This window comes from Ischnura elegans, chromosome 3 (genome assembly GCF_921293095.1).
Source record: "Ischnura elegans chromosome 3, ioIscEleg1.1, whole genome shotgun sequence".
Classification (NCBI taxonomy): Eukaryota; Metazoa; Arthropoda; class Insecta; order Odonata; family Coenagrionidae; genus Ischnura; species Ischnura elegans.
In genome coordinates this window covers 92,993,305-93,020,463 of record NC_060248.1, presented here as the reverse complement: position 1 = coordinate 93,020,463, position 27,159 = coordinate 92,993,305, and the positions used below count along the sequence as shown (strand labels likewise).

Here is a 27,159-nt window from a genome sequence, read left to right as displayed (position 1 = left end):
TTTCAATTTTCACCCCTCATTCTTGAGACTTGAGAAATGATTTAACAATATAGCGAAAATTTATATTGCAGTTGCAGTTGAATGTCACTAAGTAACTTTTAAAAAATTTTCTTGATTTTAGTCTGGCGATCCCTTTTCTTTTATCATGTTGTTCCCTTTGCAATGTAATTCACTGCGATGTTATGTTTGCAATTCATTATGCTATACTTTGTGATTGGAAATCAAATAAATTAAGCCTCTTCAGAAGAGTCTCAATACTTATTGGTTCATAACTCCATATTTGCTTCTGATTCTTTTAGTTTTCATGTTACCCAAAATGCACCCTCCATGAAGACTTTGGGAAACTCCTCGAGAGTCGTCAGTTCTGTGATGTGGAATTTGTGGTGGGGAGTGAGGAGGACGGAGGGGAGGAAGTGAAGATCCCCGCTCATATGGCAATGGTCGCTGCTCGTTCGCAGTGGTTGCACTCTCGTATTCGGCAGGCGAGGGAGGCAAGGGACAAGCATCTGGAGACGGTAAGCATGGCTAATTTATGAATAACTAACCCTTCAAGTATGACCTCTAACGGAAGCATCCAGTCCCAACCTCCCCCTTGCAGGTTTTGGAAAAAATTATAAGGTGGTAATTTTAAGGTGGCTCCCAGATGAAATTTTTTTCACTACCGTAACGAACAATTTTTAAAAGTAATTGATGTATGTCTATAAGCCACTTCTCTGTTTATCCTTAGGCGCACTGTCCCTGAAAGGAACTGCCTACCACAAAGGCACCACAGAAAGTAATGAAACCCTCCCCACCACCCCCTCGACCCTCACTGAAAATATATACCGTATAAGCGCATGTAAGAGGCGAAACTTTTTTCCCAGAAATTGCAGCCAAAAATGGGGGTGTGTCTCTTACACAAACTTCTTATTTTCCCCCCTCCCCTTCACTGGGAACTGAGTAGCTTTCGTTTTCAGCGTGAGTCAGTCATCTGAAACCCTAGGTCAAAAACAAGTGGCAGGCAGGGGAGTTTCTCCCTTAGTGACGTATGTATTTTTAAAATGCTCCTGTTTGCTTTTCTTAATAGTAAGCATCGTGCTGTCACGTTGGTACCTCAGAGGTGAACATGGAAAAGATCGTGTGGGGTTTTTTGCTCTGGAGGGCACGCTAAATTTACTGCCACGAGTGGGCATCCCACGGAGTTTATAATGCAAATAGTAATCGCATATCAAACATAGAGAAACGCGTAGTTTTGAAGGATTACCTGGTTAATCGTCAACGTCTGTCTTGCCGAGTAATTTCCGTTATGCTAAGGACCTGATTTTTCAAAAATCATCTACAGTATATATGTATCATCTCACCTGCGGTATAAAAAAATTCAAAGAGTGTGTACATCATTGGACTAAATGGTGGATAGAAGAAATCGGAAATGCTTGTAAGTGGAGAGTGCTGAAGGAGAGGTAGAGGGGAAGGTGCTTGCTCCCTCCGTCTTTCAAGCAACAAGGCTACAAGCGAAGGAGCAAGGGAAGGGAACACATCCGATCGTGCTTGTGGCGTCGTTGCCTTCAAAGTAAAGGGGCAAAGGCGTAGCAATGTGATGTACGCAGCTTGCGTTACCTGACGTTTCCAGTCCATCTCGTCTTTTTTGAGTGCGCTCATGCTACACTTGTTTCTTCCGAAATGGTCCTTTTTGGCCTATGTTGAATATTAGTAGCCTTGTTGTGACTATAAATCTTTGGGTCAATAAGCTAGAGCTTTAAAAACTTAAATGTTGTCTGCTATGCATTGCATTAGGTCTCATTCTTTTTTGAACCTCGTGCGTGTCATACAATTGCTGAAAGATATCTTCGAGCTCAGTACATGACTCACCTAGCATTTGGCCTCCAGAAACTGGGACAATTGAACCTGGTAGACCAAAAAAGGTCAGATGGTGAGATGGGGTAGGGATGAAACACGTTTCCATTGTTCCCGTGTAACTTGATGTTTTCCTTCGAGGCAAGTGATTAATGGCCTGTAGGGTCTCGGAAAGGAAAAAAAAATGGCAGAGGCATTGGCTGATGGAGGGCCGAGTGTAGTTCTGTGAAATCTACGACGTGGTTATTATCCTACGTCGCTGAGATTCCCCCGATTGTAGTTCAATCTCTTGGGAAGGTTCATGCTATGTGCCTGTCGTGTTTTGCCTTAAAATTTTCCACAGCTGGCATTCTATTGCAATACTCCTATGAGAGCTTTTAAACAAAATTCTTCGTGAGTAGGACAAATCAAATGGATCGACCGAGTTAGTAACGAGGCAGTCCTAAGAAGGGTAGGAGAGAAGAGAAGCCTCATGAAAACCTTAATAAGAAGACGGAACAACCTTATAGGCCACATCTTGAGACATGATGGCCTGATGAAGACAATCGTCGAAGGACAAGTGGAAGGCAAGAATGGAAAAGGAAGACCTCGAACAAAATGTATGGAACAAGTAAAGAGAGATGTGATAGAGAAGAAATACGTAGGTGTGAAAAGATTAGCTGATAGGAGAACTGAGTGGAGAGCTGCATCAAACCAATCCTAGGATTTTTGACCAGTGATGATGATGATGATGATGATGAGTAGGACAAGCATCGTATAGCAACTGAGTATGTGAAGAGAGGATCAAAACTCTTTCTACTCCCTATTATGGGACGTTGCATTCACGAAAGCATTGATTTAAAATTTCAGATTCAATTTCTTCAACGAATTTGGATCCGGAGTATAAGGTGAAGGGCATTATCAGTGTATATTTGGATCCGAGGTATCCGATCTGACCATCCCTAGTAAGCATCATAAGGTTAAGACTACGAATGAATACGTACATATCTCTGAGTGCCATACATATCGTGTAAATTTAGCTGAAAAAATGCCGCGTAAAATTTAAGTATTAAAAGAGGAAATTGTGATATCTGTCGAGAGTCCAGGCATACGTCTCCAAGGGCCTGGGTGACACAATAATTGTTTTTAGACCGGTTTGAAATTTCTTCTACTGCTGGCAATGCATTACACGACCCCCTGAGATAGCAAGCATTTTTCCTAGATGTTAGCCTACCTGCTTGTAAGAATTGTTGATCTATTGCTTGCATACTTTAAGTGATTTGTCTTTAATAGTGATCAGCCTTTGAGTGATGCCATGTCATGACCATATGCAATACTATGACTGTGAAATCTATCTAACTTTGAGACAGATTATCACCCTTATTCTCTTTAAGGTGGTAAAGTTTCATTGGGAACAACTATCAAATGCAATAGTTCAAGAAAATATATGCTAGTTCAGCTTGAATTTGGAAAAGAAATTGCACAGCTAGAGGTTTAAAAATTACATCATGGTGGTTATCTTTCATTTCTGGATCTATATCTTTATAAGAAGTGGTAATTTATTTTCATTTTATTATTTCCTTGTACTAGAGATACTTGGTTATGAAATGTATATACTTATTTATGCTTATTATTTTCAGCTCTTTGGTACCACGCAAGTTCAGTTTAAAGATATTCCTCTCCTTGAGGTAAAGCTAAATGATGCAGTTCCTGAAGCTTTTGAAATGGTTCTCAATTACATTTATACAGATCGAATTGATCCCACGAAAAAGGGTAAGTTACCTAGTTCTTATTTTGTACTAGCTTTTTTAGTTTCTATCGAACTGTTTTGCCTTTGCAGTTTTAATGCTAGGATTCATAGCAATTTTTTTATCTGTTAGTAGCTTTTTATTTTTACATATAAAGATGAATTATGAATTTTATGCATCTCAGGAATTCTAATAATTTTACTCCTTGCAGGTGAAGATCCAATGAGCAATCGGTTTGTCCTTTTAATGATGGATGTATACAGGCTGGCTGTCCAGGTACAGCGTACTTTTGATTTTCATGATAGTTAATTAAATATATTTTATTTAATTTAACTTTTTGAACCTTAGCAGTGTCGTTATGATAGGAATTTTTCCTCACATTTTGCAATGCATACATTTTATAACCATTGTTGGTGAACTGCTTTTTAATTGACCCAATGCTAAATTAATATGTATGTACTTGTCTTAGCGTCTTTCTGCATAAAAATTATAGCTGAGTCATTTTAACCTTTAACTCTTAATTTTATTTACTTGATCAAATTCTGGAGTGGTGGCTGCTTTCTGTTTCCACCCCTGAATTATGCTTATGATTGTGGTAATGTATTTGGCATGTTCAGTTGATAGTCATTTAGAGTTTGTAATGTAGTGATTGTGGACTGTTCATAATAAAAATGAATTTTTTCTTGTGAAGACTTAGTTGGAGTGCTGTAATTTATCAACAAATCCTTTTAGGTCCGAATAATATTGCATAACTGGCCTAAATTTTCTGAAGTAGATTAGCAGTACCGGAAATTTATTGAAGGAGACTGATAAAAGCTTTCAAACTTCTAGGAATGGTTTTCCTGTAGAACCATGAAACGTCAAAGAATCACAGTCTATCTGACTCTAATGGGCCAAATTCCAAGGCCATATTCAAATTAACTGATCAAGAAAACCTTTTTGAAAAGGTTAAAGCATCTAGATGATTTGCTCTCGTTATAAGGATTTTTTTGCAGGTGAATTTGTTTTTTACCAATCAACCCCTAGAATTTTTCTCAGAATTAGTGAGGAGAAAAATCATTTTATGTATCTGCACAGCTGTGTTAGGTTTATGAAATTATGACGACTTATAGTAATTTTATCTTTTTAATTCTCTGTAATTATGCACACAGCACTATAAATAAATTAAGGAAGTCCTTGGAACAGTAGAAAAGAGTATGAGAATAGAGTATATTCAGTAAATAGCTATTTATAAAATATAATTTATATTTACCATTTTTAAGGTTTTAACATGGCATTACATACCATAATCATAATGTGTGGGAAAGATTTCATTTTCTATTTTAACTTTTTTCCGTGGTTGATAGTATCCAGGTTGCAACATAAAATCATGTGTCTTTGCAACCTAAATTTTGATTTGATTGCTAAATAGAGTAAGTCCTCAACTTAGGAACAAGAGGGCTAATTTTCATTAAGATTAGGATTCTCTATCGCCCATCTGTTTCGTGACACTATATCAGTCGTACGTTCTGACACTCTTTATCAATCAACATTTTTGAATGTGTGTCCTCGAAGGAAAATATCTATGTATATAATATGATAATATGGTTAACATTAGCCGTGGCAAAGAATTCATCATGTACATATTAGACTTACAGTGCGAGTTCCTCCACGCTTCACTGCCAGTCACATTGGCTTATGCAAAGGTGCCTAATTTGAAATTTTGTAGATGCTTGGGAATGTTTTGAATGTTTGTATCTATGAAAGTGCAAAAATCGTATGCTCATAAGAAGAGGAATTATTGCACATTTGTTAGTGTCAATCTTAGATATTGTTTCTAATAATAAGGCTATATTTTATTTTTTATGCTTTTTAAAATGCCATTATAATTTTATTTTATCCCATTCTTTATAGTTCCACATGAGGAGACTTGAGCAGCTGTGTGTCCAATATTTAGAATCAAAAATTAACCGCAAGAATGTGCTGGAGGCTTTACGAAATGCATCTCAGCTGAAGCTTCTTTTCATAAAGGAGATGATCTTGAGATTTGTTGTCAAGGAGAGTAACTACAATCACATTGTCATGAGCACAGAATTTGAATCCCTCGATCGACACTTGATGGTTGAAATTATCCGGCAACGACAAATGCTGCAAGTTCGTCCAATGATGGAGCCATCATTTGAAGTGGCTGGTGATGCGTTGCCCACCTTCCATACAAAAATGACTGCTGTAGACGAGAAAATGAAGAACTGGTGGAATTGTGAGTACAAGTAATGTTATAGGGATGTATAATGTTATATGATCTTAAATTTTGTGGTTTCATATTATGTACAGGAGCTCTCCTGACATGCAAAGAGATTATGTTATGAGAAAATCACAAGTTTATAGTTTTTTATTCAGAAATGGGTTCAAAAAGTGTAATTTCAAACAAAATTTAGGATGCCAGGTCATTCTAAATAAGTAGTTCCTCTGGGTATTTTGCAAACACAAGTTCTGATCTCAAAGAAGTAATGTTCTGTTTGATATGGCATTGTTTCATTAGGTACAAGCTTGCAATTTAATCATTGTTTAATATTTTAATTTAATTGGTTGCATTACTAATGAATTGAAATATTTTTTCATGGTCTGTAGAAAACTATGATTTCTTTAAATGATTGCACTTATTAATTTTTATTTGGACCTAAAATTATAGTTGGCAAGTTAATATGTTAAATATTGCAATGAACCTAAGTTATTTTTCATCAATAATCCTTTTTATGTACTTTTGATGAAACTTCACGTTTGTGCTCTGCACATTAAGCTTGAATGTAAATGTCTACACAATTCACCCTCGCTGGCAAAACATTCTGTTCAATCTGCAACTATTCTTTAATTATAATCACATCACTTTCATTTCTTTTTTTAGCTTTTGATGTTGTTATTATTTATTTTTCTAGCATGCCATTTGGTTAATAACCGGGTTCCCACTCAACCGTGAAAGCCTTAAAACCGTGAATAAGCCGTGAATTTTGTCTACCGTGAAAAAACCTGGAAATAGCCGTGAATTTCGTCATAAAACCTTAAAAATCTTTCAAAATTGATTGTAGAACAACGATAGACGGGTAAAAAAATGATATTTCAATCATGTTTCAAGGTCATTCACGTGCAGGCAATGTCCACGCATTTACCTGCACACGTGTATTCGAAAGCGCATCTATTAATTGGTCCATGCGTGCCATGACAGTACATTGACCTTAACCCTGCAATTGAAAGACATTAACCCTAACAGAAATTCAGGCACTTCTTCACTTCCCTGCCACCCTGCTCTCTCCATTTTCCCACTCACATCCTTCTAGCCGGACATGAATTTTGCTAACTATAGGTGACTTCATAAGAGATAACACTTTCATTGCTGCGTTTGCATTCAAGGCATCTGTCGTGTTTGTTACATTTGTAGTTAACGTGCGGCCGATGATTGTTACGTGATCAATATTTATGCCTAAAATGCCATATCTACAAACTGTGAATTTGATGACGTTTAGACCGTGAAAACCTGGAAAAAACCGTGAATTTTATAATGTAGTTAGAGTGGGAACCCTGAATAAGGCTTTAAAAGACAATAGACCGTCACCGTGCGCACATTATTACCGGTCCCCATACAGATTGCCTGATGGCCATTCAGAATATCAAATTGCGATTGCGCTGCATGAAATCTTGAGAATGAAAACTTCTGGTGGAATCTCAGCCATGATGACGCCATTCAGATTTCTGAGTAGAGGATGGGTCGTAATATTCATGAAAATTTTGATTATTCCCGCAATCTTGGCAAATATGTAGTGCGGTCTTGATCCTATTCATTATATCAGCCTTAGTGCTTGCTTTTGCAACGATTTCAAAAGTAACCCTCAAAGAACATAACTCGAACCTTATTCTGAAATAGATGTCGCTAATAAGTATAATGTAGTGGGTTAATGCAATATACCTCTGCAAAAAGTATAGCTCCCAAGAAGCTATTGGCTTGTTGTATTTGTATGAAAACTTAATACAGCTCTGAATTTAATGTATAAATATACTATTCAGTTTGTACTCATGCATATATTGAGTTCTGTCATTATGTCATGTGAACATTTATGAAAAATCTGGAATAGGATGGTTTCCTATTATTTTTTTATTGCCTAAATCAAAAGATTATTACTCTTGGAGTAAGTATTTCACACTTTTACATTTTTAAATGACGATATCTATTTTCCCCGATTAAATGAAAAGTGAAAATTTTCAAGCCCACGAAAACGCCACGGCTAAGTATGAATGCTGGAAAAAGGCCATATGACGTCATTCTGGCATTCGGCAGCACTTCAACAGGACATTATTACTTCATATTTATTAATTTACCATGTTTTTGCATTTTGTGATTTTTTTTGGGAATGAAATTATTTGAAAGATAAAACACTTATTTGTTTTACCATATTTGGTTTCATAGCTTTTTATAACAACTCATTGTAAATAATGTAATACATTTTGTGGGTGACAACTGAGATAGATTCTTAATTTTTTTTTGCTTTATATTTTCTGAGCTTAACTGATATTATGATAAATTCATGAATGTTGTACCTGAATGTTTCAGCCACTACGTTAGAACAAGATATGGAATCGTTTTTGAAGAGCAATGGTCGAGAATTCTGTGATATTACTCTAATGCTGGATGGGATACCAATTCCTGCCCACAAAGCCATTTTAGCTGCCCGATGCTCTTATTTTGAAGCCATGTTTCGCTCCTTCATGCCTGAAGACAACATTGTTCATGTAAGTATTTTTTTGGTGTCCTTCTCACAGTGCTTTTTCTTGAGAAAAACTATGCTGCTAGAATTATTCAAGCAATTAAATGTCCATCATCTGGGATTAGGGATTTATAGGGACATACAGGATGGTATCCAGAAGTAGTAGGACTGTTTTTTTTCCGTGCGGGCGGAAAGATTGAGGGGGTCTACAAGACTGGATGTTGTGGGCGGGAGCCTTGGGAACAACTTTTGACGTGCGGCAGTTGCCTGCGTGCATTAGTTGAGTGTGAACTACTGTTTCAGTGACCTCCTGTTTTGACGCCTCGTCGTTAGTTGCGATGGAGCAAAATTTAGAGCAGCGGTACGCCATCAAGTTTTGCTACAAACTTGGAAAATCGGCAACAATGCTTACGCAGGCCTACAAGGAGGATACCATGAGCCTTTCCTTGATATTTGAGTGGCACAAGTTGTTTCGGGATGGCAGGGAGCTCGTTGAGGACGACCAACCTCGAAATTGAAAGTGAAATCGATGTTGATTGCATTTTTTACCCTCATGGAATTGTCCATAAGGATTTTGTACCTCCTGGACATTCTGTAAATGCAAGATTTTACGTGGAAGTGCTGCGAAATCGGATCACACGCGTGCGACCAGACCTGGTGGGGCATTAGAAGCTCAACCACGACAATTCACCATGCCACGGCGCGTGGATTGTGAGGGATCTCCTGGCCAAAGTCGGCGTTTCCTCGTTGCATCAACCCCGCACCTACAACCTACAGCCCTGATGTGGCACCACCGAACTTCTTCCTGTTCCCCAGGATCAAGAGGCAGCTCAAGGGGCATCGTTTCGACACGGTGGAAGCAGTCCAAGCGGCGACGACAAGGGCGCTGAACAGCATCCCGGAAGACGACTTCCGGAAGGCCTTCACAACCTGGAAGACTCGCTACCAGAAGTGTGTGAATGCCCAAGGGGCCTATTATGAAGAGCATTGAGTCAAAATATCAAGATGTTCAGTAAATTAATTTTTAAAAAATCAGTCCTGCTACTTTTGGATACCACCCTGTATAAGCGTTTGTCTTGAATCACTGACTAACTCCCTATGCCTTACTTTCATGCAGTTTAACTAAACAATGAATATGGTCATTTGCATAGGTGGATCTAGGGGGGTGGCCACGTGCCCTCCCCAGACCCTTAAAAAATATGCAAGATTTTTAATACCTATTATCCTATTATCATTGCGCTCATTTTGTATTACGAGGTATCCTTGTGCCCCTTGGCCTTGCTTGTGCCCCCCCAGAAAGAAATCCTGGATCCGCCCCTGGTCATTTGTATTTATGAATTGGATGGGTTTAATTAATTGGTTTTCCATTACACTGATTATTGAGGCTGGAGTGGAAACCAATGCCATAAATAATGTAAGTACCAAAATATGCTTGAGAAAAACTATGCTGGTAGAATTATGAAAGCAAATACTTATTCAAGCAATTAAATGTCCATCACCTCAGATTAGGGTTTGATAGGGACGTATCAGTGTTTTTCTTGAATCACTGACGAACTCACTTTGCCTTACTTTCATGCAGTTTAACTACTGTCTGTAAAAAAAAGCAAGATACCAGAGTTAGAGGAGCTCTAGCATCTAAAGAAAGCAATCAATTTCAATGCGATAAAAAGCATCCAAAAGAGAATTTATTTCTTCGTTGTATCATGTACTTTAAAAAATCTTTGGCTCAACAGTATTTCCTGTACTTAATTCTTTCTCAAAAAAGTACCCGTTTTTTGCACGTAAAATCAAGTTGTCCAACTTTGAGAGCTTGGCATTCCCGTAGTTTTTGTTCCTGCACCTTGCAATTTCAATATAAAGAAGCCACATTTATTATTAGCAGTTTGCCGAAAACAAATTGTTTACACCACTAAAATTAACGGAGTCGTTGTAAACAACACAAACCTCTGCTAACTTCGAAACCAGTGGGTCAATTGAAAATTTTTCGTGCAAAAAACGGGCAAATTCATCTTAAAAGTTGAATAAAACTTTCTATAGCTGAAACACAGTGACTTAGCAAGAAAGCCATTGTGTTTCGATTGTTTCTTCCTCTTAACTTTTGCAATCATTTGCATACTCTGATATAGTATCAGCAGTGGTGATGCTGTATTGGTATCAGCTGATTGATGACTGAGCTTTTCATCAATGGTTTCTTAACCTCGAAAAACAGTTCAGCAAAACCAAGGCAAGCTATCAATAAATGATGCTGTACCTTAGAACTGAAGTGAAACCAATGCCTTTGAAAGTGAAACCAAACTCTTTGGTTTATTAAAGTGCAGTTACCTCACAAGATGATTGTCCCAGTTCAATTTGAATTTGTACATGTTAAATGAAAACTCACTGTTTGGATTGTTTTACAATAGTGGAGTATTTAATAATTTTTCTACTGCAATTTTAAGAGCCTCATTTATTTCTCATGGCTTTAAATGCATTTTCATAGGTTTGATACAACTTAAGCTTATTATTTACAGATACAAATTGGAGAGATGATACCATCCCGACAGTCATTTGATTCCCTACTTCGCTTTATATATTATGCAGATGTAAACATGCCACCAGAAGACTCCTTATATTTATTTAGTGCTCCTTACTTCTATGGATTCACCAATAACAGACTTCAGGTAAGTGAAGCCTTCTTTACTTAGATAAAGTCAAAATTCAAGTTCATAAATGGATTAATGTTTGTTTGGTGGATATTGCTTTTACAATCGATTCATACTTCACCTAAAGATTTCTTTCACCTGGTAAAATAAGTACTCAAATAACTCCTCTTTGAATAAGTTCATATAGAGTTTTAAAAATTCTATTTATTTTTTCTTTTATCTTTTTAGGCTTTCTGCAAGCAGAACTTAGAAATGAATGTTACTTTTGAGAATGTCATCCAAATCCTGGAGGCTGCAAACAGAATACAAGCCCTTGATATGAAGAAGCATGCTCTTAGTTTAATTGTACATCATTTCCCTAAGGTGGGTATCTTTGGGTAATTTAATTCACTACTAGTCTGTAATCTTGATACAGTTTTTGTATTTAGGGAAAGACTGGGTTTCCAACATCTTTCAATTACAGTAGAACCTCAGTTATATGACTCTGATATATGTATACAACGATCTCGGTTATATACAGCTACTTTTGGTCCTGTGAATATCCTCATATGATTATATATTTCAAACCTCTCTTATGAAACTTTCATTTATGCGACAAACTCAGTTGAAAACGTTTTTTTGGTCCTATGATAGAAAAAACCTCAGTTACATGACTTAAGAAGTAAACAGAATCTTTTGCCAACTCACACCATTCACCACCTGATATCGCATATCAAGTGTCATTTGTTTACCCTGCATGGTGGAACAAAACATTTTTTGCAGTCAATTATTTAATGTTATCATTTTTCTTTATTTTTTTTATAAATTATACATTATAAAATTTCATAGCCCTTAAAAAAAACTTATGGCTGTTACTTTTTTATCTCTACTGCAGCACTAACTCACGTCATCATTGTTTCGAAATTGCTGAAATTTTTAAGACATTTTTGTATATAAATTTCCATACATTGACAAAAAAGTTATTTTTTCAAATCACTGCATGCATTTAAATATTTAGCCAGTAATAGAGATTGCTATGTGGTATATGAAAGAATCTTAAAGCTATTTTCAGTTCAACCTTGCTTGTGGGAACTCTGACCGTATCAAATGGTATTCAATTTCCTAAGCAAACTAATTATGAGAGTAAAATATTTCCTATTAACCTTGGTAGATAATTTTAGTGAGCAATACTTCTTCACGTACTGGTTCTTGCTTGTAGAATACGAAGTGATTATATACCAGAGGTGGATTAAGTTAATTGTTTGGAGATAAGGTGGTTGCCTTCTTTTCCTGGGAGACAAGAGGTTTTGCAATACCTGTCAACTTAACTAATTTCAAGGGTTCTCTTCTAGTAAATTAATAGTGAAATAATACTCAAGCCAAATGCTCAAGCATTGCATACTGGACTGGTGGAGCTATAAATTGTGTGGGAAAACATTGGTAATGATAACAATTTTTCTATTTTCTCTTCAATTACCTGAGACCCCTTTAAATCCACCTCTGTAGTGAACATCAGCACTAAATGTGCCAAGCTAAATGAAAACTTCATTGAGTGGCATCCTAACATCTAGACCCGAGAATGAAACTCTCTCACCTATGAAAGTTTTTGTGGTGGTCCACTGAAATTTTCATAAGCGAGGTTCTACTGTGTTTCATGGTGTAAGAAACACGTACTGTTCTTAAAAAAAATTATCTATACAGCATCTGTTACTGTCCAATCTTGACCAAGTTTAGTGGGCAAACACCTAGTGCCAAATTCGTGTGCATCTGCTTGTTCCAAAAGACCTAGAAATACTCTCTATGTGAGTGGAGTCACTGGGTACCGTTTTCTGTTAATTCAATGTGGTAAATGTTGCACAGTGGCGCCAACTCCATGGGGCTTGAGGGGGCCCGAGCCCCCTCAATAATTCGTTATGGGTGTGATGAAAAAAGTGTCAGGCTTGTCCATTTTCCCCGGAGTGTCTAGATATCGAGATTATAGTTCTCAGTGTTCTAATGTTGATCATATGACTATTCTAAAATGCTTAAAAAACTTAAAACTCACTACTTATAAATTTTCCGGGGAAAGATCCCCGGTTTGGGCCCCCCCATTATTTATTCTAAGTCGGCGTCCCTGATGTTGCATCACTGCTTTTATTTTCTTTGGAAAATTTGTTTACAATTTTGTGTAAAAAATATGCCAAACGTTAGTAATCACACAAATGGAATAATATTGCAACATCCCTGTCTACCAATTTGTGGGTGAAATCTTTGAGATTACTCGAAGGTCAAGCTGCTCAGTGTTTGTTCCTGAAAAATACCAGCTGCTGCTGAATCAATGAGGTCATTGGACAATTAATTCCTATTTACCAATTTTACATGTATCTAAGGTTATGCTTATTTTTACTATTGTGTACATACATATTAACGAAGTAGGGTTATCTTACAATCAAAAGCAAAGACTTTGAGGTCTAGATGATCTGGATAGTGGTCATTGTTTCCCAGCTTTTGTATTAGAAGGGTATAAAGTGGAGCAATAATTACATATAAATTAAATTAAAGCTTGAGTGAGAACGTGTCAGCAAAATTTTTATCGTAGTATGTAGGAATAGTAAGAGTTAACTCGTTAGTATTTACGTACTTTTGGAGCCATTTTTCATAACTGAAGGATAAATCTTTGCTCAGAATTCCTAAATATATCGTCTTTTAATTTAATTATTAATTATTTTGAACTATTCATTTTCCTCTTGGTAGGTTATTCCGAAAGTCTTATCATTAATTTTGTCTTAGAAACATGCAAATGCGGTAAATCTTGGTGCTCATTCTTGTCCTCGTTTATTCTGAAAAATTGGTTTGATTGAATTGAAATCCTTATGCTCTATTACCTCATTGCCAGCAGATTTATCATTATTCCCACTTATTTTTGATTCCTAAGCTAAGCAGAGTTTTTGTTTTGAGTTAAATTTTTTTGGATGTATTCCTTGAGTGAATTGTGTGAAGTAATATTTTTGTACACGATTCGTTACAATTAAAATTAATGTCAAGCCAAACTCAAATGTTGGCTGACGCATATTTATGTTTACCGTGGATAATTGTGGCTGTGATTCCAATAGTCAATAAGTCAGCCCATTAGATGTGAAATTTATTTTAATTTTAATATGTGTATCATTGAACAGGTTGCCAAGCTGCCTAAGTTCCTGAACCTTAGTCGTGAGCTATTGTTGGATATCCTTGGAGCAATAGCTGATGAAATGAGCGATTCAAAACTTTGCCAAGATATGTCAAGCACCAGCCTATGCAGTGATTGTTGATGTGGAACGATTCATCAGTTAGCACTTGCTGTATTTCAAGGTAAGAACAGGAAGATATCATGGTATTTTTTTTGGAGTATCACTGGCATGCATATGTGGACTTGATCTAACTTTTCCTACTACATAATAACATTGATCAGTGGTGATCTTAAAAAATTCTTATCTATATTGTGTTCCAAAAAATTCTGAGTATTACTTTCCTTGTAATAACTTTGGTAAATCTGGTATCTCTTTTTTCAAGATTCATTAATTTCGTTCATAGCAAAAATGTAAGACTTTTTTTAAAAGATAATTTATCCTCTATAATTAGTTGTATAGAAATAGTCATTAGACTAAGCTTAGCTGAATGGAAGATAAGAGAATGACAAAATTATTAGTAGAAAGCAAATTGCATGTTTAAATTTATTTTCATAGGATATCAAATACAAGGCCCTTAGAAAATATGCTTATTTTTTCCTACCACAAAAAATCTCTTTTTTGAAAGTACATAATTAACATTTGTAAGTGTAAATTTATGAACTTGTTTCACTCATGCGTGACCTACTTCAAGTAGTGATGGTAACTAGCTAAGGACCAATCGAAATAACTTCTCATTCATGGAGACAGAATAAATGGAACACTTCAATTCCACATAAATACAAATGAATACATATTAACTTTAGAGTATACGTGACAAACTTTAGCTGAATGATTCAAACCCATATTAATTGCTACAAGATTAGCCCTGGAGTGACCGGTGGTAGTCAGTTGACCACTCCAGCAGGGTTATTCCACTAATCGTATGGCCGGGCCATAAGTCGAAATCGACCATAACTACGGCCTCGAGACATACGTATGGCTTCGAGCGATTCTACTCTGAGCGAAAGGCCATAAGTCGGGCGGTAGCTATGGCCTAAAGGCCGTAATAATATGGCCTGCCTAAGAGGCGGTCATAACTCGGGCCATACGAAATAACATTGCTCGCCTAAGGTGTTATAAAAGAAACTTACGAAGTGTCATCGATTACATAGCGATTGTTTCAAGAAATATATGAATATTGTGGGTGAGCACATACGGATTCAATGGGCATTGGCTAGATATATTTAAAAAAGACGTCGATTTCATAAGGAGGATACGGGATACGTGTAGGCAATCCGTTCGCATACGATGACGATATTTTCATTAACTATTTCCGTGCGTCAAAAGTTGTTACTTAATTTTAAGTAGATATAGCGGATGAGCTAAAAGTTCGCTTGTAGTTAAAAAGTTAGGAATACTTTCAACGGATGCTCTGCTAAAGTGAACGGAGGAACGGGCCCGTTCCTCTTCCCGGAGCCGGCTTTTATTTGCTTTCTGTGCTACATTTGCTAGCAGATTCCTTACTTGTTTCGAAAAGCTGTAGGTAGTTTGAAATATCCGCTATTAAATGTTTTATATTTTAAGATTCTCGTAGCATAACGGTTCATGAGGGAGGATATCTAAGAAACATAGGGCAAGAAATTTTTTTGGCAGTAAGGCAATCTTCAGTAAGTCGATGCGTGAAGGACAAATGTCGTCCACAAATCAAGGAAAGAATGATAGTCTCATATTGATGTTTTAACTTTATACAGCTACCGAAACATAAGCCTCTGATAATAAAATTAATGAAACTTAAAGTTTCAATTTCATCTTTAGATTTCGTGCATTGGCTGGATTTATAAGGCTTTTGGGGGCAAATGATTGCAGCCATGAGACAATAGTTACACCATTGGAAGGAGAGGAAGGGGGTTAGAACTACAATAGGATGTCATGTTCTAACTCTATCCATTACATGCACAATTCACGAATATTATAATACTGCACGGTATAAATTTCTTCTGCTTCTTCTCGCCCGTGATTTGCGTTCTTCACTTGTTTTAAAGATCTTCAGCGTCTGCCGCTAGATTAGTGTTTAAAGAAAATCTAAATTTATCCTTTAATAAGAGTCCATTTCGGTTAAATAACATATAATTAATTTTTTATTCACGTTGGAACAAACTTCCTTCTCAAAAAAATGACTAGTATATAAAAAAGTGAACCAAACTTATACAGTAGACTCTCGTTATTACGAAGTTCACGGGGCCGAAAAATCGGAGGTTCGTAATAACGAAGTTCGTAAGAACGTTTATTTTAGGAATTGTCGAAAGAAATACATAGTGTATTATTAACGCTATTATATTACGCGATTTTCGTTTCGTTTTTCAACAGAAGACTGCGCCATGACGCAATCGAGTGTTGATATCTTCCCGAACACATGAACTCCGGTGTTCAAACTAGATGCGTCCCAAGGCCGAGTTCCAAGGTTGATAAAATTACAGTCCAGCCACCGAGAGTTGTCCAGTAACAGACAATGCTCTGGGTAGGGGGTAGGGGGCCAGGTAAGAAAGGGAAACGCTTACAAAGTGTTCCATGAAGAAAAGAACCGGAAGGGACGACGAGCGTGAAGGACTTAGAGGAATAATTACTTGTTCTTATGATTCGAAGAATGGGCTTATTTTGGTGGATCAGGCTTATTTCGGTGCTCGTTTTTTTGCATTTGACAACGTTATATGACTAGGCGAGGGTATGAGGTGCGTTTGGGGGACAGCGATTGGCTTTAAACCGTGCTGGCGCAGGATTACCGTGCCGTTATCTCCTCCTACTGTGCCGTAATCGGAAAACCCTCGCCAGCCGGACTGCAGGTAAGTTATCGAGGAGTGCGGTTATCCTGCGGGATGCAACACTGTATTACACGTATGCGCTAACTCACGATTGTGGCGAACTGATATAGCGGGTCCTGCGATGAATCCGGAGCCGAAAAAATGGCTCCCCGCGGTAACGAAGAACGGGATAAACGCTGAACAGTTCCTAAATTCACACCAGATTCAATGATGCCTTATTCAGGTCGTGAGAGCGCAGACCACAGCGAGAGTTTCCCAGCGCCACACCGCGTAGTATCGGCCAAATCGAAAGGCGCCAAATTTGAAATTTGAAAGTTTTGAATGCTCGTATCTCGGAAAATTCGTGCATCGAATGTGCAAAGGAAGAGGATTGACTGTACATCCAATTTCCTAACGGTTATGAGTTGGTCACCACGACTTCGCAGGAATGAAGGCTGTTATATGATGTAGCGCGTAAACTGAATAAAGAACCATAATTGACCCTCTTAGGCACAGTACACGAGAATAACTTAAACGTGGCGCGATTATTAAATCTTAATTGTAGTGAATATCCACCTAAATGCCGTGACTTGTGCGTGTAACTTCGTGATAAAGTTCATATTGTAACCGCAGGGACCGGGACTTAGGTTCGTAATTTCGTAAAAACGAATATTTCGTAATAACGTTTCTTTTACTATAGCTTGGATAGGCCTTTTCGACGGGACCAACGATTTGCTTCGTAATAACGAGAACTTCGTAACAACGTTGTTCGTATTAACGAGAGTCTACTGTAGTACCAATTATAATTCTCATACTCGCCTGCAGAAAGGGCGTTAAGACTTTTGGCCGGGCCATACGATATGGCCCTTCGAGAGTGGAATCGGTTTAGGCCGTAATTTCGGGTCAGACCATAAGAAACTTACGGCCGGCCATACGTATGGCCCCGTTTAGTAGAATAGCCCTGCAGATTATCTTTCATGCACTGTTTTGTTTTTGATTCGATTTAGGAGGCCAAGTTTTTCTTTTACTTTCTATAAATTGTGAAACTAATAATGCTAAACATGAAGTTATATTGAGGAAGTATGCTTCAGGTCATCGGAAATGTCCGCATTTACCTTTAATTACTGCAACCAATCGATTGACTGTTCTTGTATTTCATACCGCTTTGTCGACTCTCTGGGTGAATTGTGTCAAATATGCGTACACCTTACTGTGCAAGAAAATAGCTCAATTTTGACTCTTTTGTCCTCAAACTGTTTGTACACTTGATTCCTACGTGTATGTGAAGGTTCTTAAGCTGAAATTTGTTGTTAGGATTTTGTGTCGCTGATTGCACCCAAGCAAGGCACATTCACACGCCTGCTACGTCAGCCCGCCCAGTAGCCGTGAGGGCTCAAATTCCCCTCCATGACGATAAAACTCATATGCTGGTAGCTGTCTCACAGACTCTGCGCATTATTGACCACAGGTTTGGAGAAAAATCTTGTACAATAGGGTGGTTTCCTATTTTTTTTATTGCCTAAATCGAAAGAATTAATAAATATATAATAAGAAAATAATATATTAGTCCTGGAGTACGCATTTCAGGTTTTTAGCTTTTTAAGTGACAATGCGTATTTTTTGCAATGAAATGAAAAATGAAAATTTTCATGCATGCGAAAATGCGGCGTCTAACAAGGGGAGACCACGAAACTTTCTCCGCCTTTTTGAATGCCGTATTTTTTATGGCCTTCGGAATGGTGAACACATTCCTGAACCACAGTCCGGCCGCCGAGAGTTGTCCGTTGACAGCTAGAAGGGGTAGGGGGCAAGGTTGCCAGGTAAGAAAGGGAAACGCCCACATCGCATGTAAACAAAAGGGTTCCGTGAAGAAAGCAGCCGGAAGGGACGACGAGCGTGAAGGGCCCAAAGGAAGAATCCTTTGTTTTGGCGATTCGCAGAAAGGACTTGTTTTGGTGGTTCAGGCTTGTTTCAGTGCTTCATATGCATATGACAACGTTGTATGACTAGGCGAGGGTGTGAGGTGCATTTGGGGGACAGCGATTGGTTGCAAACCATGTTGGCACAGGGTTCTCCGCCCCTCCTTTTAAAGTGCCATCGGACAACTCTCGTCGGCTGGACTGTAGTAGTGGTTCCGTTGAATGGGCCGTAGTTTGGCTGTAATTCATTAATTTTCATGCGGTTTTTTTCACAAGCCTCGTACAGTTCTATGATATCGCACCTCTCAGCCTTCAGCCTTAGAAAGTGGAGCCTTCACATCTCCGTGTTAGAAATGACACTGCTTAAATACGTAAACGCCATTGTGATGATAAAAAAATAGTCTCATGTCTATGCCTGTCGCAATTAAAATTAATGAAAAAGTTGATGCCGTTTGATCACAAAGAAGACAACAAAACATACAGCCATCACGAAGCCTCGAACCCTGGTCCCCTGGGTGGTAGCCGTAAATGCTACCACCACCCAACTTGACCCGCCTGCTGAGAGGTGCGATGTCATAGAACTATATGCGGCTTGTGAAAAGTACCGCATGAAAATTAATTAATTACAGCCAAACAAGGCCCATTCAACGGAACCACTACTAGTTCAGGGATCTGTTCACCATTCCGAAGGCCATAAAAAATACGGCAGTGAAAAAGGCGGAGCAAGTTTCGTGGTCTCCCCTTGTAAGTATGAATGGTGGGAAAAGCCTGTGTGACGTCATTCTGATTCTGGCTGCCGCTGTGTGAGGCCACCTTGGTGCAAGGCTATGAGTGCTGATGCGATGTAGGCTGCTAGCAGGTAGTGCTTGGCTGAAATAAGGATTATGAATACTCTATCAAACGGTGGAAACTTTCCGACCATAGGCAGTTTTAATAGGCGATTATTAAGGAATGTTTCTCTGAGCTCTGTTCCACATGCATGCATTGGTAACCTCAGAGGATGTAAAACTCCTATCTACTCGTATAGAAACTAGGTCCCTGTGACGTCACGTGGAGTGGCATCGCATGGGCGCCAATCTGGCCTTTTTCAATTGAGGTTAAAATTGACCATTAACATTCGTCTAAACGGGGATTTCTAAAACCAAGTAATTTGTATATTATGAATACACTAATGGTGGGTAACAAATCGCAATCAATGCCTCTCATTTTCTTTTATGAAGGAAACTGCCCTATTCATGGGCCCACTGAAGTAGCTTCTACGGCCCCAAATCCTTTAAAGTACGTACATACACATATTTACCTCCATCCATTGCAGAAGTTTTTTATCTGGAAGATACTTATGAGCGATCTCAAAAGAAAAGTTTCATCTTCATGACAAATATTCTAATTTACTTTGTATGATGATACTCAAGACTTCAGAGTTGATATTAAATACAACGACAAAGAGAGCATGTAATGCATGCTGTCATTGTGTAAGTAAATGCTGGGATTGTTCATGATCTGAAGCGTCCCCACCATAAAAATTTCATATTCACATCTTTTGTTGCAGAAGTTACTAAAAGTAAAAAAAACTCAGCATTATATCTTACAATCAATGCTTATGCATGTGCTAGATGGTATTTTCTGCTTTTTCTTGCTTCCTTTCAGTAAGCACTAACCGTATGTATGCAATCTAGGTGGGGTGGCATTGTGCCAGTGTCAATAACCTTTGTTGATTAGAGAGGTGGATCAGAACGACTGACAGACTTAACTATGCAGTCAAGAAAGGGAGTGGGAGAGACAGGATAGATCATTACTGCTTTTGTAGGCTCACTTTCACCCAACCAATGTAACCTTTTGTGTGTTCTATCCCAGAATTCTACATAATTAAGAAGAAAATAGAGAAAAGGCCAACTGTTTTTTTTTGTGATATTAAACGCAGCAGTATCCAGTTATTACAAAAATTAAAATGTAGATTTGGGTGTAGAATAGATTGATGAATTGCAACTGCGTGTTATGAAATTGAGGAAGGACTCTTTCCATGAAGTCCTTAAGACTTTAGAATAATCTTATTGACTTGAGAGATGAGAGGTGTAAGTTGCGGCTAATTCATATTGTGGGAAGCTGTACCAAAGAATCATTCAATACAGGGACATATAGTCTAAAATCTTTGAAAATTACTTCATAATAGTTAGTGCTACCATTAAACTTCTGGGTTATGTATAACTAGAGTGATATGGCCTCACCTTCAAAATGGCATAATTGGTTTTGACTGCTCCCTGGTGCTGGAGTTTTTGTAGTATCACTTACATAGGTATGCTGACTGTATCTTTGTCTAGCAATCTAGCGATTTGATCGTTGGATTATTCTTCCTCATAGGATAATTCTCTAAAGTCGCTGACACAGCAATGGCTGACGCCTGGTTTTGTAAGTGTGTGGGCCCTTTTGGCTTCTAAAGCATTTAAGTGTTTTCCCCATCCCATCCAACCTTTTCCCTACCCCAGAGGCATCGTCGGGTTCCTACCGCGGTGGCGCCTCTTTCCTTCCTTTCCAACCCCCTCCCCGGATGATCGGGCGAATCAGCACGATTGCTGGGTCCCGGCCCCGGTGCGTTGTACCCTCGCAGGGCCCTGAGCCCTTATTACTTCTTGTATCTATGTATGAAGCCGATTATGTTGAAGAACTATATCCTTTCTAACGCTTGATGATTACACGAAAGAAATCCTGTTACTGAAAACTGAGATTCAGCACCTGACTTAATAAAGTTTTTGAGGAAGCAGCTGTGTGAATGAAAGCCTCGCTAATGGAAAAATTAAGTTCTGAAATGTTCCCCTTACGTTTTTATTGATTAATAAAAATTAGAAAATCTACTTGCAGAGAAATAGTTTAAAAATATATAATAAAAGGTCAAGATGTCCTAATTCTATTTTTTCAAAAATATTAAGCCAATGGGTTTGGAGGAGTCATTTTTAACCTTCTCCCATCCCACATTCGACTTCAGGAATCCATCAGGTCTATGGTTATGGACTTCACTACCCTTTTTTTGTTGATTAGTTTGAATGCCTTTAGATTAGATTAGTATTTTGGTGCCATTATGTCATTCGGTCCTAATTTTTGTTAAAGGTCATTAGCTTCAGTGCTTTTATTTACATGGAACGTGTTTTCCTTTACCATTTTTCTGGGATGTAATAACCAAGCATAGCTAACAGAAGCATTGGGAAAAGAAACACTGGTTGGAGACATATCAACAGCAACATTGCTTTTAATAAATAAAATTGGTTGGGATATAACAAAATTCTCATGCAAACAAATGCAACATCCCAAAAACTTTACACAATGATTTAACAAAGAAATTCATCAACCAACAGAGATAACCTGTATTTTTGGAGGTAAAATTGTAGCTGTGTTCTTTGGAATACATGTTTCAACAAGATTATTTATACTTTAATGAGAACTTCAGCGTCAGTGATCTAGATAAAGCTTGTAGAGAAATTTCAATAATAGGAACACTACACCAAAGTTATGGCTTATCAATAGGCTGCACCTCATGGATGAAGTTTCACAAGCAATGTTAAACGTGAACATTAAGAACATCTACATTATAAAAATATTACTCTTACCATGTGAGTGAACTTCATGCTCACAGGTAAAAAAATCAAATGGTGATCATATCACTGTTCCATCTATGAAAAACTTGTATTTAAAATACTGGTTTTCTCTTGAAAGCATTTAACACTCGTTGGCAAAGATTAAAATGGACCACTTCCCTGAAGTGAAATCTTTTGAGGCTGGACAATATTCATTATTACTCTAGCAATGCAGACTTAAAAGATCTAAACATGACACAGCCACCAAGAATATCCAACCATTCATATAAAAAATTAATATGTAACCTCTTACTCACTGGCAAGTTGCATGCCATAATCTTACAAAATCACAATCTCACCATAAAATTCAATGTCATATACACTCTTTATCCATTCATGATTTGGTTTCTATTTACTTAAAAATGGTTAAGAAATTCATAATTGCTTTGGGTAAATTCAAAGAGGTTCATGCTTAAAATATTTGTAAAATATAAAAAATCAAAGAGGAGTGACTAAGGAAGCTGCCCTCTTGTCAACATGTGTGTAACTGAAAGACCATACAGCCTGTAGATCATGCATCATCCTTTCTCCTACTTCTAGTGATCATTGGCCCCTGCTTGGGACAACTGCCACTCGCCCAAGACCTTCTCAGTGCTCCGCCATTGCCGCAGTGCACTTGGGGATGTTTCATGGACTTGGGGACTGGGTTCTGTCTGATGGAGAGGGAATTGCGTTTCTTTTGGCTGTGCCTTCTAATTTTCAACAAGGTTGGTGGCATGGGTGACCTCTGCAGCACCACGCGGCATGATTTTGTCAGCCCAATTACCCGAGACTCGGTGGGCAAGTTACCATTGTTAAGTGTCACAGCATTCTCATCTGACGGGGCAGGGTTCATCACAGGATCTTTAGGAATGGAGTCATTAAGACTGTTGTCGGCCGCACAGGGATCTAAGGGCCGCGAACGTCCTCGCCTGGGTGTAATGATGGCCCTGCGCCTCTCCGCCTTACTTACACTGAGGCCTAAGCGTTGCCCACAGCACCTCATCCCACCAGATGACTGAGCAAAGTTGTTATCTGTGGCCCAAGCTTTACCCATATCCCCCATGGACAGTAGCCTTCGTCTCATACTTTTCACCAAATCTGGTTGTGATGCTGCACTGGGCCACGCCACACATTCGTTCAACACATCATTCACAGGCCCTGCCGTCTTTGCCAAATTGGAGTACCTGTCCTCTGAACGTGTCCTCCTTCTGAGAAACCAGCATTTCTTATGCTTAGACGTTGCATCAAAGTTTTGGCCACTACTGACTAAGGGGACATTGCTCTCAGCACCGTTAATACTCACAGCCTCAGAGTGGGACTTGCATTTGTCCTCACTTAAGGAACTGGACACTTCATTGCTCTGAATCTCAGGGCTCTGATTGTCCCCAGCATTGGGAATCAAGGGAGGGCATCCAGACCCCCCAGGTGGTGGCTCCTGAGATTTTTGGACATGGGTCAAACGGTGTGTTTTACGAACGAATGTAGTGTCATGCTTTTGGGAGCAACTGGGACCGTGCAAGATGTCACCTACTTCCCGTACCCTACCACTGGCATCACTACCCCCAGATGAAGGGCCTTCAGCACTTCCATCATGAGACTGGTGGGACTGAGATGTTGATGACAGCTTATTGTTATCACTGCCTTTAAGGTTTCCAGCATCCATGTTCTGCTGTGGAGGAGAGGGATAGCGAGTGAAAATCACAACACCACCTGTAGAGGAAGTGCCATTATATCCACTGTCACTGGTATGTTCCTCCGATGGTGATGCCCGTGCTGATGATGTCCTCGGAGACTCATCCATCTGAGAGGTGTTCTGGATGTCTGATGGTGAACTTGTCACTGGTTCAACTCCATGCACAGATGGCTCAGATAGACTGTGGCTCTGACTTACTTGCTGCTTCCTCAACACCTGTAAGGACAACACAAAGAATAAGGTTCATTTCTTGACTTTTTAACAGAGCCACTTGAATGAACACCAGGTGGGAGTGAATTTTTATCTAATATGACTTAAACCAGTGACTTCTAACTGTACAAACGCATTTGAGACATGCATGATTATGATATTGTCGCACAAATGTTCAAAATGTTAAAGAAATAACAATCCCTTGATGTAAACAAAAACTCAAGCAAAAGTAATTCAAATGGACAATGTAATAGTTGACGATAGCAATCTTAAGATGTTTGGTGAAGTGAACTTCACTTCAACAAAGCAAGAAACCTGAGCTTAACAAAATGATGATTATGTGATGTTAACAAAAATTTGAAAATGATTGACTAAATAAAAGTACTGTTCGCTAAATAAGACACATGTTATTCTTGCTGCACCATGTAATTCGCTGAGACTGTATGGAAGCAGAATGTTTAATTAGTAGAATGAGATGAGGATTACATGTAGCATCTGCTCTTTAATTAATGCCCACAAGGCAAACGCCAATGGTATGACTACTATATTTAAATAGTTTTAGCCAATCTGGAAGAATAGTAATCACCTGAGCACGGGGTGGTCCTGGTGGGTCTAACATCAGGGTCACTACACTCGTGTTGTCAGCAATTAGCTTACTAGAATTCCATTTCTCAAGTGCAGTATCCACAAGTCTTTTTGATGGGTTGATCCAGTTCAAGTTCTGAAAATGATTGCAAAATTACATAAGCAAACTAAATTTTACATCTAGGTCCAATAATAACTATGATTTAATTTATTCATATAACAGACCAAGCATTTTAAAGTGCAATTACAATAAAATTTGTCCTCAAAGAAAAAAATAACAGTGCCCTCTGATTTCAGAGAATCACCTACTTAAACATTCCAATTGAGCTACCATTGACCAAGGCATAATTGAATGACTACAGCACTGAAATAACAGACTTGAAGTAAATATTCTTAAAGGCAGATTCTCAAAGAAAGAAGTTATTACTCTATACCAGCATATGAAGAACCAGTATCATTGCCCACCTAATAAAAAATTATATGGTTAACCTTTATTAAAAAATAACCATGCGATAAAATTTAGCAAATTGACATAAAAAGGAACACATTCATGAAGAAGGTGGTTACATCTAGCAGATAATAAATTCAGCCCATGGCTTAGTCGGTGTGATTCTCAAAATACTAATTCATCTTGCTTTTATGGCTACGACTTTAAAAAGTTTATCAAAGGTTATATCAGGCAGGATATGAAGAAAAAGAAGAGAAAACATTTACATCAGTCATTAAACTACGCAAAATGTAAAGAAAAAAACTAAATCAAGTCTTACTTCCATGCAACGCATCTGAGCACTCACGTGTGATGATGACACAGCATAGAGAACATTATGGCATTCTGTAGCATGCACCACGTCAACGGCAGCTTGTGGGCTCAACATGTTCCAAAGACCATCTGTTCCCAATATCAAACAGCGATGCTTTGATATGTCTACAGGTATCACCTCCACATCAGGCTCAGGAGAAACAACGAATTGGTTCAAGGCAGAATTGTAGCTCCAAAGGTCTCCTATGAAGTCAATAGGAAGACAGTCGACAATGACATTATCGTGACTAAAAATGGTGTTATTTTTACAAGATGTATTAAAGTACCAACCTAATGACCTCGCGACTGCCAAGAAAGGAATTTCATCAATATGAGTAGAGCGACGAACAGGTCCTTTGTGTCCAATTCTAGGGCGGTTCCAAACTACCCTAGGAACTCCCGATTTGTACACAACTTTCCCACCACATTGCTTAATACGATCGGTCTCGTCTTCACTTTCAGGTTTATGATCTCTGGTCAACGATTTGGCCATCCATTCCGTTTCACCTAATGAATATACAATTGTTATGATTGCCGATAATGCGTTTGTATAAGGAAAAATACTCACAATACTTGTATCATTATTAAACTCACCTTTATTCTGATACCCTATCACTACGGAGGAATCTCCTACATGCCCAATGTAAATTTTCCCCTTCCTTATGAATGCAATACTGGCTGTTGTCCCTGAAGTGCTAGGCAAGCCAGACATGGTTTTCGGCCACTTTTCTGATGATGAATGAAATCCATTATTAAAAAATAAAATTCTGAACGTAGGGTAGGGCAAAGTTTATTACATAAATAAGGTCATATAATAATAGATCATCTTAAGTTAACTTACCCAATTCTCTCCACATGGCATAATGGGTTGATATAAACCCATCCCGAATTGCTTTCATTACATCCTCGTCATCATCAGACCAAAACTTTTTCTGACTGACAATTGAGTCCATTAGGTGTTCTTTAGCGAATGAAGCAGCCTCCCGCCCACCATGCCCATCAAATATTCCGAAGTATGCGTATTCTAAATCTTTCTCGTCTTCCGTTTGCTGATAGGCGACTGAAAACATATCCTCCATATGTTTTCGGCCACCTTGATTACAGTGGCCCGTAACACGCAAATTAACTCCAATCGTTGGTGCCATATCAAGTAACTTCACACAAACAAATAGTAAAATAATAACAAACTTGTGAACTAGGCCATAGCGTTACAGTACAGTATGGCGCAGGTGGCGTAAGCAAGCTGTTCGCTACGTCAATGTAGGAAGGGAAAGTTTGAAATTCATTGGTGGAGGACACATGACGTCACACAACCTGCAAACTATAAAAGTTACAAATTGGCTTATTTGATGACATGATGAATGTAAAAAGTACATATTTATTTATTTTAAAATATTGAATGCAATTTTATGTGCTTAACTCCACGATTGGATTTCAACGGCCCGTTCAGTATTTGAGTTGATGACAAATGACTGACGACGTGTTTTGAATGTGATCCACAT

General features: G+C 38.3%; 2 protein-coding genes across 3 annotated transcripts in view; one reads left to right on the top strand and one right to left on the bottom strand.

The window, feature by feature from the left end:
* The window catches only part of LOC124156144 (leucine-zipper-like transcriptional regulator 1), a 49,222-nt gene extending 26,211 nt beyond the window's left edge, over positions 1-23,011 (top strand). The window contains exons 8-16 of the mRNA XM_046530492.1: positions 300-515; positions 3,453-3,585; positions 3,772-3,836; positions 5,454-5,799; positions 8,143-8,321; positions 10,807-10,956; positions 11,167-11,301; positions 14,073-14,247; positions 22,929-23,011. Coding sequence (XP_046386448.1) covers positions 300-515; positions 3,453-3,585; positions 3,772-3,836; positions 5,454-5,799; positions 8,143-8,321; positions 10,807-10,956; positions 11,167-11,301; positions 14,073-14,207 — 1,359 coding nt within the window. The 3' untranslated portion in view covers positions 14,208-14,247; positions 22,929-23,011. The remainder of the gene's footprint in view (positions 1-299; positions 516-3,452; positions 3,586-3,771; positions 3,837-5,453; positions 5,800-8,142; positions 8,322-10,806; positions 10,957-11,166; positions 11,302-14,072; positions 14,248-22,928) is intronic.
* LOC124156143 (probable protein phosphatase 2C 20) lies at positions 21,975-26,898 on the bottom strand. Of its 2 annotated transcripts, none has more exons than XM_046530490.1 (6): positions 26,499-26,898; positions 26,252-26,386; positions 25,949-26,164; positions 25,626-25,861; positions 24,860-24,994; positions 21,975-24,279 (listed from the first exon to the last, which is right to left on the bottom strand). In XM_046530490.1, the coding sequence occupies exons 1-6, from the start codon at positions 26,800-26,802 to the stop codon at positions 22,900-22,902; spliced, it is 2,406 nt and encodes an 801-aa protein (XP_046386446.1). In that variant the 5' UTR covers positions 26,803-26,898; the 3' UTR covers positions 21,975-22,899. The 2 variants fall into 2 exon arrangements, with proteins under 2 accessions (XP_046386446.1, XP_046386447.1); XM_046530491.1 differs by having other exon boundaries at positions 25,653-25,861.
* Between the last annotated feature and the right edge of the window lie 261 nt (positions 26,899-27,159).

Bases quoted from the DNA above. Each gene is read 5' to 3' on its own strand.
- LOC124156143 (XM_046530490.1), bottom strand. From the start codon at position 26,802: ATGGCACCAACGATTGGAGTTAATTTGCGTGTTACGGGCCACTGTAAT. The intron at 26,387-26,498 runs GTAAGTTAACTT...ATTCATCATCAG, and splicing joins TGCCATGTGGAGAGAATTGG to AAAAGTGGCCGAAAACCATG. The intron at 24,995-25,625 runs GTAAGACTTGAT...AATCATTTTCAG, and splicing joins CTCAGATGCGTTGCATGGAA to AACTTGAACTGGATCAACCC.